The 15,941-nt window shown below is 40.8% G+C and overlaps 1 protein-coding gene across 1 annotated transcript in view; it reads left to right on the forward strand.

Annotated features, from left to right (window-relative positions):
* The first annotated feature begins 486 nt into the window (after positions 1-486).
* e2f3 (E2F transcription factor 3) overlaps positions 487-15,941 on the forward strand; it is a 46,401-nt gene continuing 30,946 nt past the window's right edge. Inside the window, exon 1 of the mRNA XM_048606007.1 lies at positions 487-1,009. Coding sequence (XP_048461964.1) covers positions 761-1,009 — 249 coding nt within the window. The 5' untranslated portion in view covers positions 487-760. The remainder of the gene's footprint in view (positions 1,010-15,941) is intronic.

The following is a 15,941-nucleotide window of genomic DNA, read 5'->3' on the forward strand; positions in this document are numbered from 1 at the left end:
CTTGGCCTGCTGTGTTCATCCAGCCCTGCACCTTATTGTCTTCGCCATCTAGTGGTTTGGTCAAATTATTGTCAACAAAAAGAGAGAAAGAGATCTTTTTGAATTATATGTACAACCACACAAACAATTCAGTGAAGAAAAGTCTTTAACCTGAGTATAGAGGGCAAATTAGAATATCGCTGTTGGGGTCTGCTAACAGGGCGAGCACATGTCTCTGGTTCAAGGGGAAACCCGGGTGAAAAAGGTCACAATGGAGAAGAAGGAATCTCCTAGAACGTGAAGCGTTCTGCGGTGTCATGGCAACCGACAACGTCGCAGCCAACGGGATCCCCCGTTCGAACAGCTCTCGAGAGCCGCTCGCTTGTGAGCCAATGGGAAGTCTAGACGCGGAAGCGAACCCGGACGCGTTTGACCAATGGGTAAAAGAAGGACATGCAAATGAGGTTTGAAAAAGCCGCGGGAAATCTGAGTTTCGCGGGAGGCATTACGCGCGTAAAGTGTCTCCCTTCATTCATCGTCAGCTTCCTGGAGCCATTTTCAGAGCTTGGGGCTGTTTTAAGGACTTTTAAATCTTTCGCATCTGCCCCTCCCCACGTACCATATCCTCTGGTGACCGAACACACGGCGACCGGGGTCTGTCTCTTCCCGGGATCAGGGGGTATTTTATTCTTTTTCAGGGTGGGCGAGCGAGTAAGATTAAAAATAACTTATTGACAGAGGGAAAGGTCTGAACGGACAGACCGTTCCAAAGTCGCAAAATATGCGGAAAGGAATCCAAGCAGCTCCGGGGAGAACCTCGGCCGGAGTTGGGGGTTCACCAGCGGCAAGCGGGGTCTTTGCCGTTCTCTCCGGGCACAGCAGCCTACAGGAGCGGGCAGCGGGGAATAGCATCGGTGCCGGCGGCCTTGGGGTCCGGGTCTTGCCGCAAGCGGCAGCCGATGGCTACTCCAGTCCTCGCGGTTCGGCGAGCAGAACGGGATTGGCACCGTCTACTCCGGGAAGGACTCCGGTAAATGAGGCTGATTCTAGCGTAGCCCCGAGAGATTTATTCCGCCTCATGGGCAGGTGGTGGGTATTGAAGGGTGTCGGTGGTCATGGTAAGGGGCACAGTATTGCCCTTTGTGGTTGTCACCAGCTGCAGATGTAGTCAAAGGGTTGGATACTTCAGGGAGAGCATTGATCAGGGTTTTAACCCTGTGGTCCCGCATAATTCTAGTGGCGGCTTTTATTTTTCTGCTTGTCTTCTACAGGCTGGGGAGGTACGTACATTCCGACTCTTGTAGGTCGCGTTGTAGACTTCAAGCAGGGATCTTAACACAGGTCTCTCCTTTTCACCCAGTGTTGCGGCGGAGTGGGGTGGGAGGATAAGCAAACATGCTGCTGGCCCGGTGCTGCAGAGAAAGCAACCGCGTGTCTCCAAAGGGCCTAGTGACTGTAAGCCAGGTCCTGGCCAGTTCGAGCACAGGCCTGGGTTTTTCTTTCTTTTTCGCTCCCTGGCCCTGGTGCCGGGTTTGCACCGGGCTGGATTTTATCAGTTACTGTAACAGTTCGAAACCTCCTGCCGATTCCACCCCGAGATTAGTTCTCAACCCTTTTTAGGTTTACACACTGTACAAAAAGTCCTAAAAGGCAACGAATAATAAGAACAGACAAGACATATCGGTCGATAGCGTAAAAATACAAGTTCGTCGGGTCACGTAGAGGTGAAAAAAGGCCAGTGTTTTTTAAAGTTATCAAACGCCACGTTAATTCAGTCTTCCCATCATCCAACGACCCCCACCCCTCCAACATAAAGGCAGGTATCTTTCAACTGAGTAAACATGAGCATTTAAAAATAATTTTTTGTCCAAAATTTTTAACATTCCTGCCCATAGCTGTTTTTCTATATTAACTGTTGTGAAATACCAGTTAATGCAATGATTGAGTTGACATTCTATTTGAAACTTGGACCGTTTCTGGTAAGAAAGTGCAATTATTGCACTTAGTGTGAGATTGTTTTTCGAGGTGTTGCAATTAATCGGCTTCACATTATGTTCAAATCTTCCGAGTAAAGAAGTGAAGTAACTGAGGCCTAAAATCAGAAAAGCCTTGGGGTCGAGGTAGTTGATCTAGGTACATTTAAAAATCACTTAGACATTTTTAATGGAGTTAAAACCTTTTCTAAAGTTTGAAATAAGCATCTATGGAGTACTCACCCCTTTAAAACTTTTTTGTAACATAGGAAGCAAAATGGAGTTTCAACTATGATTGCTAACACCGAATCAAGGCATTATTCTGAAGATTATTGCAATTCCAGTTAGATTTTTATTCACGTCCTTTATAGGTGGCTGGGTCAGATCAAGTCTTCAGTAACTGATGATATTTTGCATTGTGTTATCCCTTTTAGGGTAAGCGTTGGTTCTTTGCCTATTGCCTGAAACATTAAGCAATCATAAGCAACTAAAACTTGTGCATCATCTCATAGATAGTCTAGGCCCGAAACGTCAGCTTTCCTGCTCCTCTGATGCTGCTTGGCCTGCTGTGTTCATCCGGCTCTACACCTTGTTATCTCGCATTTTCTCATATACTCCTTTTATTCTATCCAGTGCTTTTAATTGCAGACTTTCAAATAAGTGGTGGTCTAAATGAGTAGCACTAAAATCCTTTTAACAGATTCAACCACTTCCTTCCTGAAATTCTGTCTTCACTCTTTCATTAAGGCTGGGCATTGCTGACAATGTCAGCATTTATTGCCTCTCCCTAATTGCTCTGCCATTTCAGAAGGCAGTTAAGAGTCAATCATGTTGCTGTGGGTCAGGAGTTGCACACAGGCCAGATCAGGTAAGGATGGCAGATTTCCTTCCTTAAATGATGATAGTGAACCAGGTGGGTTTTTTACAGATATTTATTGTGGTCATAATACTAAGACTAGCTTTATCGGGTTATTCAATGAATTCAAATTCCAACAGCTGTTGTAGTAGGATTTGAATCTGTGTCTGCAGGTTTTAGCCCCTGCCTCTGGATTACTTGTGTAGTGATATCATTACTTCTCCCTTGTCATAAGTCCACAGATTTTTGTTTTGTTAAAGTAACTTATGTTAGAAAGGAGTATGTATCTTGAGGTATTCTTATGTAAAGTCATACAATACCGATGCCTTTGTATAGGGAAACTATGTACAGGTAGTATTTTGCAGCTATAGCATGTGGGGACTAGTGGACACCAGTGTTATCCACATCAATACACCTGAAATGTGTCTACAGTATGGAATTTCTGACTTGATGAGCTGGAGTCAATCTGAGCTTCAGACACTTCAATGCATTGGGAAGTGGAAGCATTTCCTGACTCTTTCAGGAGGCAGTATTCCACTTCAAGAGTCATAGAATTGTACAGCACGGAAGCAGTTCCTTGGATCCAACTTTGTCCGCACTGACCAGATGTCCTGAACTGATCTAGTCCCATTTGCCAGCATTTGGCCCATATCCCTCTAAACCCTTCCTATTCATATACCCATCTGGATGCCTTTTAAATGATGTCAATGTACTTGCATCCACCACATCCTCTGGCAATTCATTCTGTACTGCCCTCTAGGTGGAAAAAGTTGTCACTCAGGTGTCTTTTAAATCTTTCCCCTCACCTTAAATCTGTCCCCTTCAATTTTGGACTTTCTTACCCTGAGAAAATGACACCAGCTAATCACCCTACTCATGATTTTATAAACCTCTATAAGGTCACCCTCAGCACTTGGATAAATTGGATTTAGTCTGTGGCCAGGGACAAGACTGAAACAGATAAGGGGATTGCTAAAAGAGCGCTGGAGAAACCTGAGTCCTTGTACACGTAAAAGTTTGAGGTTGAAAGACTGCAGGCAAGGTGATCTCGCTGAGGTATAGTGGGGTATTCGGTTTTAAGGAATGAAAAGGAATATATTTGAGGTAGGTGATGGTATACTGGAAGGATATTACTGTTCTCCACAGCTAAGAATTTGGGTTCTTAAGGATGTATAACCTGGTTTACCAAGGTTTCTTCTTGCTCCAACAAGATATTAGAAGGAAATGGTCTGAATGTTGTGATCTATGTGGGTAGCAACAATATAGCAAAATATCTTTCTTTGTTATACCTTGTGGACAACAGGCAGCTGGAGACATTAGAGACCACCATAAAGGTGGTAACTTCTGGGTTACTACCTTGACCACAATTAAATTGGCATTCAGTAAATGGAATCTAATTGTTGAATGCATGACTGAAGGACAGGTGATATTCACAATAATGTTAAAAATTAGGAATGAGAGTAGGCCATCTGCCCTTCAAGCCTGCTCCACCATTCAATATAATCATGGCTGCCCATTCAATATCATCATGACTGACCATCCAACTACAGACTCTGCTCCTCCTTTCCCCACATACTTTTGATCTCTATTGCTCTAAGAACAGTATCTAACTTCTGCTTGGAAATGTTTAATGTTTTGGCCTCAACTGCTTTGTGTCAAAGAATTCCTCAGACTAATCACCCTATGGGTGAAGAAATTTGTTTTCATCTCCGTCCTAAATTTGATTTGATTTGTTATTGTCACATATACCTAGGTATAGTGAAAAGTTTTGTTTTGTTTTGCGTGCAGTACAGTGGACCATACCATACAAAGTGCATTAGGGTAATAGAACAGAGCGAAGGATACAATGTAATGGACTTAGAATCGTTCTGCACTTTCAAAACTCCATTTTAAGATATGTAAGAATAAGATCTGCCCTCGAGCTTGCAAACAGTCACCATGCTTCAGCACCCTCTTGAATCTGCCTACCCTGTATCCTTTGACTCTGACATCTGGTGCTGGACTCACCAGTCATCAGGTACATCCTTCCTGGCTAGTCCTGTGAAAATTTTATAGGTTGCTGGGATCCCCCACGCATTCTTCTAAACTTCAGTGGTTATTGTCTTAGCCAATCTCCACTGCATCCTCCTTATCTGATGATTGAAGGATGCAGCATGTTGGGAAGGACAGGAATTGAGGACTAAGTGTCAGTAGTGGTGTTAGTACAATAGAGAGGATAACCTAAATTCAGGAAACCAGGATGCAGAAGTTGTTTGGCTAAAAATGGGAAAGTTATGAAGTCACTTGTTGGTGTGGTGTTAACACCCATCGCCCTGCCCCCACAATGTAGTAACTACGGTGGATTTCATCTATGTAGACTCGAAGCCAGCTGAGCAAATATAGCCAAAATAAGATGATCATAGAATTTTTTCAGGATCATTATTTTGCATAGTATGTTCTAGAGCGAACCAGAGAGCAGACAATGCTAGAGCTGTATTATGCAATGACATAGTGCCAATTAATGATTTTAGGATGAAAGTGCCTGTCAGTACTAGCAATCCTAGTGTGACTGAATTTCACATTCAGTTTGAGGGGGAGAGAAGTAGGTATGAGTTTACGTTTTGGGGAAGAAAAGGTAATCTTGGGGAAGAAAAGGTAATCTTGGGGAAATGGAAGCAGAGCTGGCTGAAAAGAATTGTGTAACTAATTTAATAGGGGCCCATAGAGATGCAGTGGCAGTTAGTTAGGGAATTATTTCAGAATATACAAAAGATGCATTCCAGTCAGTAAGAAACATCTTGCATAGGTGCACCATCCGTGATTACTTGGGAAAGTTAAAGGTAGATAAAGACTCAAACTTGAAGAAATAACATATAAAGTAAATAATTGTGGAAACACCAGTGCAGGTCTGAAGATTGGGTAGAATATATATCAATAAATTCAAATTTTATTGAGGGAAAATTTAAGAGTGAGATGAAGCTAGCCTGAAATATAAAAACAGGTAGCAAGAGTTTCTATGAATATTTTAGAAAGAGTAACGAAATGAGCACTAGCCCTGTAGAAAGTGAGTCTGGAGTATCGGTGGGGAAATTAGGTTGCATGCTTCTGTGTTGGGACCTCAACCCAATTTCTATACATTTTTTGGATGAAGGGGCAGAAGGTATGACCACCAAATTTTTGATGACACTGATGGGAAGATAGGAAAGCAAGTTGTGTAAAGAGGGGATGTGGCTACAGACTGGTTGGTGAAGTAAATGGGTAAATTAGTCGTAAGCAGATAGTGATTTTCTTTTCCTCTCTCTCTCAGAAGGTCAAGAATCTTTGGAGCTCTTGCTGAAAAGTCAGTGAATGGCAAGTCTTTGCAGGTTTTTAGGGCAGTGAATAGAATTTTAAGTAAATGGGTGAAAGGTTATTGGGGATAAGTGGGATTGTGGATTTAAGGTTACAACCTGATCAGACAGACCTCATTAAATCATGGAGTATATAAATCAGGATAAATGAAGAGATGGGTTTGTGAGAGAAAATGTAGGTTTACAAGGCAAAAGGATATGGCACCTTTAAAGGCAGCTGTTTGGATAATGATAGCTGGAATGGGGATGAGTGTATAAGCATAGGGGAAAAAAGCAGCAAATAGGGTCAAAGGGTGAAAGGTGGTTTTTTTTTAAAAAAAGCACAATTGATGGCTCATATGAATACATACTGTATTTGGAGCAAAATAAATGAATTAGTGACTGAAATGAAGGATAATGTTTATGACCTTGTAGCCATTACGGAGGCATGGTTACAAGGAGATCAAAGTTAGGAGCTGAATATTCAGGGGTATGCAACTTTTTGAAAGAACAGCGTGAAGGAATGGGTTGTGAATAGGTGGGTTGGCATAGAATAGAATGATCTTGGATCAGGAAGGCGTAAAATCTAGATGAGTGGAGATAAGAAATAACAAAGGGATCAAGACACTGGTGGGAGTTGTCTAAATGCCCCAATTAGTAGCTATATGGTGGAATAGAGGAATAGGTAATGAGTCCTTGTGAAAAAGTCAGTTGATCGTGGTGACTTTAAACTTCGTGTAGGTTTGTAAAATCAAATTGGCAAAGGTAGCCACAAAAAAGAAGTCAGTTTGTTCAGTTGCAGTTACCTAGAACAATGTTGTGGATCCAACCAAAAGCAGGCTGTTTTGGATCTGGTAATGTATAATGAGGTACGATAAATGATGTCAGTGTAAAAGATCACACGAACACTGACCATATCGTGGTAGAATTTAGCATTTGGTTTGCGATGGAGAAACTTGAGTTGAAACTTAAATGCAAGTAATTACATAGGAACAAGGGCAGTGTTGCCTGCAGTGGTTTGGGAAAGGAGATTAGCAACAAATACAATTGAGGGGCAATGGCAAAATTTAAGAAAATAGTTCATGCTCACAGAAAGGTTTCCCCCAGTGAGAAAGAAAGATCCTTGGAAAATGATAAGCTAACAGTGGTTAACCAGGGAACTTAGTAGTTTCAAATTGAAAGAAAAATGCAAGATGGCAAAGATTAGTGGTAAGCCAATGGATTGAGAGTTTTAAAGCCAATAAAAGATTACCCAAAAACTACCAAAAAGGGAGAAAATAAACTGAGAGCAAACTTGCAATTGACATTAAGATGAACTTAAAAGAACTACTTTAAATGTATAAAATGGGAGAGGTGACAGTGAAAGTAGCTCCTATGCAGGAAGATGCTGAAGAAATAATGGAAAACCATGAAATGACAGAAGAGTTGAATAAGTACTTTGCATCAGTCTTCATGGTAGAAGATACTAATAAGATTACATATATACTGTATCAAGGTGCAAAAGGAGAAGAGGAAATGAACGCAATAACTATCACTAGAGAAAAAGTAATAGGGAAACTAATCGGGCTAAAAGCTGGTCCTAGTTGGAATGCATTCTGAAATGCTAAAGGAAGAGCTATGGAGAGAGTGGATGCACTAATATTACAAGAATCCTTGGATTTTGGAAAAGTCCTGGAGGATTTGAAAACTACCAATGTGACAATTTATTCAAAAAGGAGGGAGACCAAAAAAGGTAACTATAGGTCAGTGAGCTCGACATCTATTATTGGGAAAGTGTTGGGGTGTATTGTAAAGGATGTTATAAAGCAGGGCAGTTGGAAATGCATAATATGGTCAAGCACAGTCAGCATGGTTTCATGAAGGGGAAGTTGTGCATGACAAACTTAAGCTTCTTCGAAGTGGTCAAAAGCAGGATTGATAGAGGGAGCAGTGGATGTAATATGTTTTGGATTTCCAGATGACATTTGATAAGGTACTATGCATTAGGCTACTTAATAAGATAAGAGCCCACGAGGTTGGAAGTAGTCTCTTGGCATGAATAGAGGATTGGCTAATTAATAGAAAAGAGAGTTGGAATAGGGACATTTTCAAGATGGTAACTGTTAACTATTAGGATTAGAGTTGGGACCATTGTTATTGATAATATATAATTTGGATGTGGGAAGTGAATACACGGTAGCTAAGTTTGTGGATTACACAAAAATTGGTGGAAGGCAATTGGTAAGGATGACAACCTGTCTGTCAATATACAGACAAAGTATTTGGTCAAGATTTGGCAGTTGGAATATCATGGAGGGAAATCTGATGTTATGAACTTTGTCAAAGGATAGCGTAGCTGAATATTATTTAAATGGAGAAAGACGATAGAAAGCTGCAGCATAGATGAATTTGGGAATCCTTGTTCATAAATCTTAAGTCTAGCATCCAAGCTCAGAGAATGGTGAAGACAAGTGGAATATTGGCTTTTCCTTTCAAAGGAACGAAACATATAAATGGAGAAGTCCTGGTAAAACTATATAGTCGGACCATATCTCTCGTGCACTGAACAATTTTTTTTCCCTTATCTAAGGAAGGAAATGCTGGCATTGAAGGTGGTCCAGAGAAGATTGATCTTGGACATGGAGGAGTTGTCTTGTAGAAGTAGTGGATGAGTAGCTTGGGTCGGTATTCATTGGAGTTTGGAAGAATGAGTCAATCTTATTGAAACATAGAAAATTCTTAAGAGGCTTGATAGGATAGATGCTGAGTTTGTCTCCTGTTCTAGGAGAATCTAGGCCAGAGGGCATAATCTTGGATTAAGAGGCCCCCTATTTGAGACATGGATGAAGAGAAGTTTCTTCTGATTGCAGTGAATCTGGAATTCTTGATTGCAGAGAGCTAGCAGATGTGGGTGGTTAAGAACATTCAAGGCTGACATCAACTGATTTCTAATTAGTAAGGGAATCAAAGGTTATTGGGAAAGGGCAGGAAAGTGGAGTTGATGATTATTGGGCCAGCTATGATCTCATCGAATGGCAGAGCAGACTTGCTAATACTTTGCTAAATGGCTTACGTCTGCTACACATCTTGAGGACTACTTTATGAAATTGAATCATAGAATCCCTACAGTGTGGAAGCAGGCCATTCGGCCCATTGAGTCCACACCAACCTTCTGAAGAGCATCCCACCTAGACCTACCCCATCCCTGTAAACGTGCATTCACTATCACCACCACCTTCCCACCCTACCCCACCCCTTCAGGAAGTGGAACTCCTTGATCTGGCATGAGACTCTTTGTAGCATCCTAAGGCAGCTCTGGGTGTCCCACTCTCTTTGAAAGGCCTTCCAATCATCTCCCTTAATACCATCACTGATTTTTCTATTTTCTCATTGATTCTGCATTGCAGGCTTTTATTTACCTTCTTTGCTGCTGACAGAGTCACTTGTGAACTCATCAGTAGCACGCATGGAGGAAGCTAGCCTCTGGGTTGGGTGCCTCCCCACATTTCCTTTCATTCAATGTACAGCTGGCTACCCCTTTGCATTTTGAGTATTGATATGTGATTGTCATTACAGAAACATGGTTGAAACTGACCAAGAATGGAATTTGAATGCACAAGGTTATTTAACATTTTGTTCAGGTTGGGATTAAAACAAAGGATGCTCGATAGCTCTGTTAATGAGATCAGTACAGTAGTGAGAAATTAGTTTGGAGATCAAGATGCAGGATGAGAAGATACTAAGATGAGCAATAACAAGGGAAAGAAGTTGCTGGTATAAATAGTTCATAGGTCCGCTAGCAATAGCTACACTACAAAGCAGGAAACAAAATACACTGGGGCCTTTAAGAAAGGAACTGCAGTCATGTGGGCAATCTTGGTTTACACATGCACAAAAACAGAAGTGCTAGAGAAATTCAGTAGCTCTGGCAGCATTTGTAGAGAGAAATAAAGTTAATGTTGCGAATTCACTGACTCTTCAACAGAATTGGATTGGAAATGTTCACTCTGTTTACTCTCTACAGATGTTGCTAGACCGGAGTTTCTCCATCACTTCCAGTTTTTCTTTCAGATTTCCAGCATCTGAAGTTCTGTGGTTTTATTTCAGTTTTAATCTTCACGTGGATTGGACAGATCAGATTTGCAAAGGCAGCCATGCAGGTGAATTCATTGTGCAGGCAAGTCAGATTTTCAGAACAATATCTTTTGAGCCAACCAGCTGGAAAGCTATTTTAGTCTTGTTAATATTTAATGAGATGGAAATAAATGATTTCTGAGCCAATCAATTTCTTGGTAAGAATGCTCGTAAGATGAGAGAATATCACATTTGAGGGAGAAAAACTTCGATAAAGTCCCATTTGAGATTAGCATGCAGAATTTTCAGTATGCACACTTTCAGTATGCTTAGGAATTCCACTTGCAGTATTTGCTGACCATTTTTGTTCTTTGCAAGTGATTAATTAGATGCGCACATGTCTGATATCTATTTTGTCTGTACTGTTGTGCAAGTAATTGGCACACAACAGAAATTGAAGTTGACGGTGTGCTGAAATGAGTTGAGAACCGGTTGATAGACAGGAAACAAATGAGGAATAAACAGGCAGACCTTCTATTATCTAAATGGGAACAGATCGGGAAAGAGGCAGTTATAATGAGACCTTGGTGTCCTTTACACTAGTTGCTGAAAAGTAAGCATACAGGTGAAGAAGGCAAAGGTATGTTGCCTTCATAGCAGGAGAATTTCAGTATAGGTGCAGGGATGTCTTGCTGCCAATGTACAAGGCATTGATAAGACCACTCCTGGAGCATTGTGTGTGGTTTTGATCTCCTTAACTGAGAATGGATGTTCTGGTTATTGAGGAAATGCAATGAAGCTTTACCAGACTGATTCCTGAGAAGGCAGGAATGACATGGGGAGAGACTGGATTGGTTAGAACTATATTCACTGGACCTTAGAAGAGTGAGGGTGATTTCATCAAAACTTGTAAAATTCTAACAGGTTGGACAGGTTAGGCGCACAATGGATGTTATCAATGATTGGGAGATGAGAAATGGTGTCACACACTGAGGATATGGGGGAGGCCTTTTGGGACTGAGATGAGAAAACACTTCCTTGTCCAGAGTGGTGAGCTTGTGGAATTCTCTGCAGTAGGAAATTTGAGGGCATAACATTGAACACTTTCAAGGAAGATGTGGATATCATTCTCAGGACTAAAGGGATCAAAGGAGATGGGGAGAAAGCAAGAACTGGTGACTGAGTTGGATGATCATATTGATTGGCAGAGCAGGCTCGAATGACCTACTCCTGCTCCTATATGTATGTTTCTATGTAAAATGGCTCTGCCATTTTCAGTATGCTTAGGAATTCCACTTGCAATATTTGCTGACCATTTTTGTTCTTTGCAAGTGGTTAATTAGATGCGCACATGTCTGATATCTATTTTGTCTGTACTGTTGTGCAAGTAATTGGCACACAACAGAAATCCACATCCGTTGATGTTTATTTTGGTTTATTTTCCAAGAAAACTATTAACATTCAAAACTTTGAACAGTGTGACAGATTAGGGTCACTTCTAACAGTGCCTTTGGCCTTCAGTGCAATACTAAACTCAGTTTGTGCATGGAAACAGTTGCTTAGTGCTATATTAGAATCCCTACAGTGTGGAAACAGGCCCTTCGGCCCAACAAGTTCACACCGAACCTCAGAGCATCCCACCCAGATCCATTCCCCTATGACCCACCTAATATACACCCTCTACCTCCCTGAACACTACGGGCAATTTAGCATGGCCAATCTACCTAACCTGCACATCTTTGGACTGTGGGAGGAAACCGGAGCACCCGGAGGAAACCCACGCAGACACGGGGAGAATGTGCAAACTCCACACAGACAGTCGCCCGAGGCTGGAATCGAACCCAGGTCCCTGGCGCTGTGAGGCAGCAGTGCTAACCACTGTGCCACCGTGTCGCATATTTGCACATGCTTCCTAGAAGAGACCAATTACTTTGACAGTTTACTGAGTTCGTATCGGAATGCAACTGAAAAAGATTTGATATTCTAGGATTTGCTCCATAGCACAGGATATCGATTCTCTCTATACTTGTGCTATGCCCAAATCAGGAAGATTTCAATGTTAGATTTTAAGCCAGACCTTTTATAGGAGTTGCTGCACACATCAAGTGGAAAAGCAAATCTGCATAGAATTCCTGTGTAACATATATTATGTACCAGTTTTTGGTGTGTGCATTAGTTTGACATGTTAATTTCTGTGTATGAATTTAATTGTGGACTTCATCAGATGAAAATAGATTCTTGGGTCGGGGGAGGGATTTGGAAGTAATTTGCTCTAGTGATTTGCAAGTCTTAATGCTCTGATAAGGGTTAATTTTTTGAAGTATTTATTCTTGTAATATTCTTTGGTTATATATTACTTTCACATGAGAATTTTTAAAAAAAAATTCCATGCTGTGCCTTGTTGGTGTTGAGTGGGCATGATTTTATTCTAGTTGGCTTATTTTGCTGAATAAGGTTTATTGGTGAGGTGAAGACTCAATTAGTACCTCTTGAGTTTTAGCAGCGTTTCTTAACTGTACTCTGATGCTCCGTACTGGTACTTTTCTTTCTTCTTGGTCTCAAATTTTAGGCGTCAAGAATTAGGTGTTTCCTACAGAATTTTTCTCTCCATCCTCTGTGGTTTCAGAAGTCCATTGAAATAATCAATACATATGACAATGCTTGGGTCAACCTGTTGTAATTTCAAATCAGCAGAGCGGTCTGTTCGATGAGCACTTAAGTATATCAGTTTGACCCAAATCTTTTATGAGAAGGATACGTATATTTCAGCCATGGCATTTTCTGTCCAGGAAAACACTTTGTAAAGTTGATATATAATTCATCTTCATCGAACAGCATAAATTGTGTTGATTATGTATGTAGAAGGAAACTTCAGAAATATGTTCCAAAAATGGGACATTGTTTAGCAACAACAACAAAGCTTGCATTTGTAGAGATGTTAATTGAGTATAACATCTGTGTTTGACTGCACTGACCAAACAGAATTTGGCATTGAATACTGCAGACACTGGGACAAGTGACAGAATGGTTGGCAATTAATGAGGTTTTCATGGAGTGACTTTGAAGTGGAGAGTGAGACAGAAGAGCTTTATATGGAGAATAGTTGGTCCTAAGCACTTAAAGGTACATTCAGCACTGGTGGGGTGATGAAAATTGTACATGCTTAAAAGGTCAGGTTTGGAATAGTCTACAAACTTTGAAAGTTTATCAGGCTGGATGAGATTGCATCCACAGGAATGGATGAGACCATGAAGTGAATTTGGATACTTTGTGGATATTGAATTTAAAACTGTTGTTTGCCACTGAAATAATTGGTGGACAATAGATGCAACCATTCATTTGCAATGATATATAGATGCTGTTGGGGCATCCAAGGAAGGGCACTTGTATGCAAGTTCTGCTTCTGTTTAAAGGGCCTGATCTTCATGGTGCCTGAGAATAAGAGAAGTGAAACAGTTGAAGTTTTAGCTTTTACTGTTGTGCATGATGGTATCGAATGGTATTTTTTAAACAGGCTTGATAGGTCTGTTCCTTTGATTCGTGTACTTGGGTTAATATTTTGAAGAAGGTTGCATTCCAAGTGACCACAGTGTCCTTTAAGACAAATATTACCCTTTTAAAAGAGGCTGCATTTTTGATGTTAAGACTCTGTGGTCACACTGTGTTCCTTTTACTTCCATTAAACTGTGTTGCAAGTTTCTGCTTTGAAACCAAATTGTGACCTTGTGAAGGTTGTTCTTGTGACTAGCCAATTTTCAATGAAAATCTGATTTGTTCCCCTGATTATTGCAGCAGCATCCAGCAGATGTAAAGTTTTCCATCTCTGATAAAGACCAGTTTCCGAGGGGCCTTGTGTGTGGGGTGAATAAGAGCTTTGCCCACCTGGCAGGTTTGTGACGGAAGGAGTTGGATGTTCATGTTGGTTCAGCATGTGAAGATCTTCATTTTACCTATGGTGTCAGATGGTTACATATCAGCATGCCGTTTTGCTAAATTACTATCTTTTTCAAGTGTCTTTTTATGTGTATCTTTTGCACTCAGAAGTTTGAAAGGATTTATGTGCCTGTACAGTTAGTGCTTCTGCTCCATGATTAACTTTGATAATTTGGCTTCTGACAGCAGTGGCGCAAGTCCTGGCGAATATTGTACAGTAGAATGGTAGATTTACTCGTGCATGTTCTTGATTTTCATACAAAATCTACACCAAAGGAGCAGTGTTTATGCCCCACATTGGACTCCCCAACTCAAAGTTTTTTCTGCACTGCTTCCATATCCCTCTATTTCATTCGCTCTAAGATGTCATTATTGCTATCTGCTTCAACCATTCCTTGTGTGTTACTGTCATTAGTGATGTAGGTTTGACTGTTCCACAAAGTTTCTTAGTTTCTAGTAAATTGTGTCTGCCTTGTTTCTCCTATGAATATGAATGGCCCTAAATTGTCTTAGCTGACTTGTATCGCCTTTGTGTATTTTAGAGCAATCCTCTTTTAATTAGTATTATTTGCAAATGTCAGCACTAAATCTAGGCTTTTTGTGTATACAGTGAATGATGGGGCATGTATCACTTTGGGAAGGCACTTACGATTTCTAACAGTTTGTGAAAATTTGCTAAACTAGTACCTCTCTTGATTTTTGATCTGGAACGATTTTTACTGTTGCTGGAGTCTGTCATGAGTGTCTTTATGTGGCACCTTATCACAGGCCATCTGAAAGTCCAAAAATGTCCCATCCACTGATCTGCTCTTGTCTACTTTCTCATGACTTTGTTCAAACTTTTTCAGTCCAAGTCTGAATTATTCAGTGACATAAAAAGGTCAGTTTGGATTTCTGTTGTATCTGTTTCTTGGCTCTGTTTTACTGAAGTTTTTTTCTGTTTAAAAAATTAATACTTTCCATTTATTGTTGAAATAATCTAATCCACTGTGAATTGAATAGCAGAGTAATAACCTAAGCTGCTCACTTAGATTTGGATTTTATGTTGCTCTCTTTATAGGAAAGTGCAGTAGACTGTACAAGTCCTCTTGACATGGCTAAACTCTGTTACTGCAGCCATTAGCTAAAGGTATAGAATGCATTGTTGTGGCACAGATTAGAACTGTGCTGAAGTATTGAAATGCAGTGTTTGCTGCCCTAAAAATTTACTAGCTGTGGTTGGTGAAAGGGAACAAATTGATCCATCAGCTCCTCTTTTATAGTTTTTCATAGTGGGGCGTGCTCTGAAATAGTTCTTAGTTAAAACATTTGCTTTGTCCATGGGGTCATGTACCAGAGCTTATCTTGCTAGCAAATTGATCTTGGAATCTCTCCAAATGGGTTTCCATTCTTTCCACAGAACTAAAACCTTTTGAATCTTTTATATGCTGGTAAGGCCAGCATCTGTTTCCCTCCCTAATTTCCCTTGAGGTAATGGTGAGCTGTCTTGAACTGCTGCAATCCATCTAATGTTTGGGAGGGATTTCCCGGATTTTGACACCACAGCAATAACGGGTTAGTGATGTGGTTCTATGTCAAGATAGTGAATGCCCTGTAGGGGGCTTGCAGATGATGGGATTCCCCTGTGCCTGCTGTCTTTGTCGTTCCTTGAGCTAGCTATCACAGATGTTAAAGGTACTGTCAAAGGAGCTTTGGTGAATTGCTGTTGTGTATCCCGTATATTATGCACGCTATGACTATTGTAAGTTGGTAGGGGAGAGAGTGAAAGGTGATACTGGCTATTTTTATCTTGAACTACATTCAGCTGTCAGTATGTTGCAAATGGAGACTATTCCATCA

Source organism: Rhincodon typus, chromosome 2, assembly GCF_021869965.1.
Source record: "Rhincodon typus isolate 14 chromosome 2, sRhiTyp1.1, whole genome shotgun sequence".
In the NCBI taxonomy this organism is placed as follows: domain Eukaryota; kingdom Metazoa; phylum Chordata; class Chondrichthyes; order Orectolobiformes; family Rhincodontidae; genus Rhincodon; species Rhincodon typus.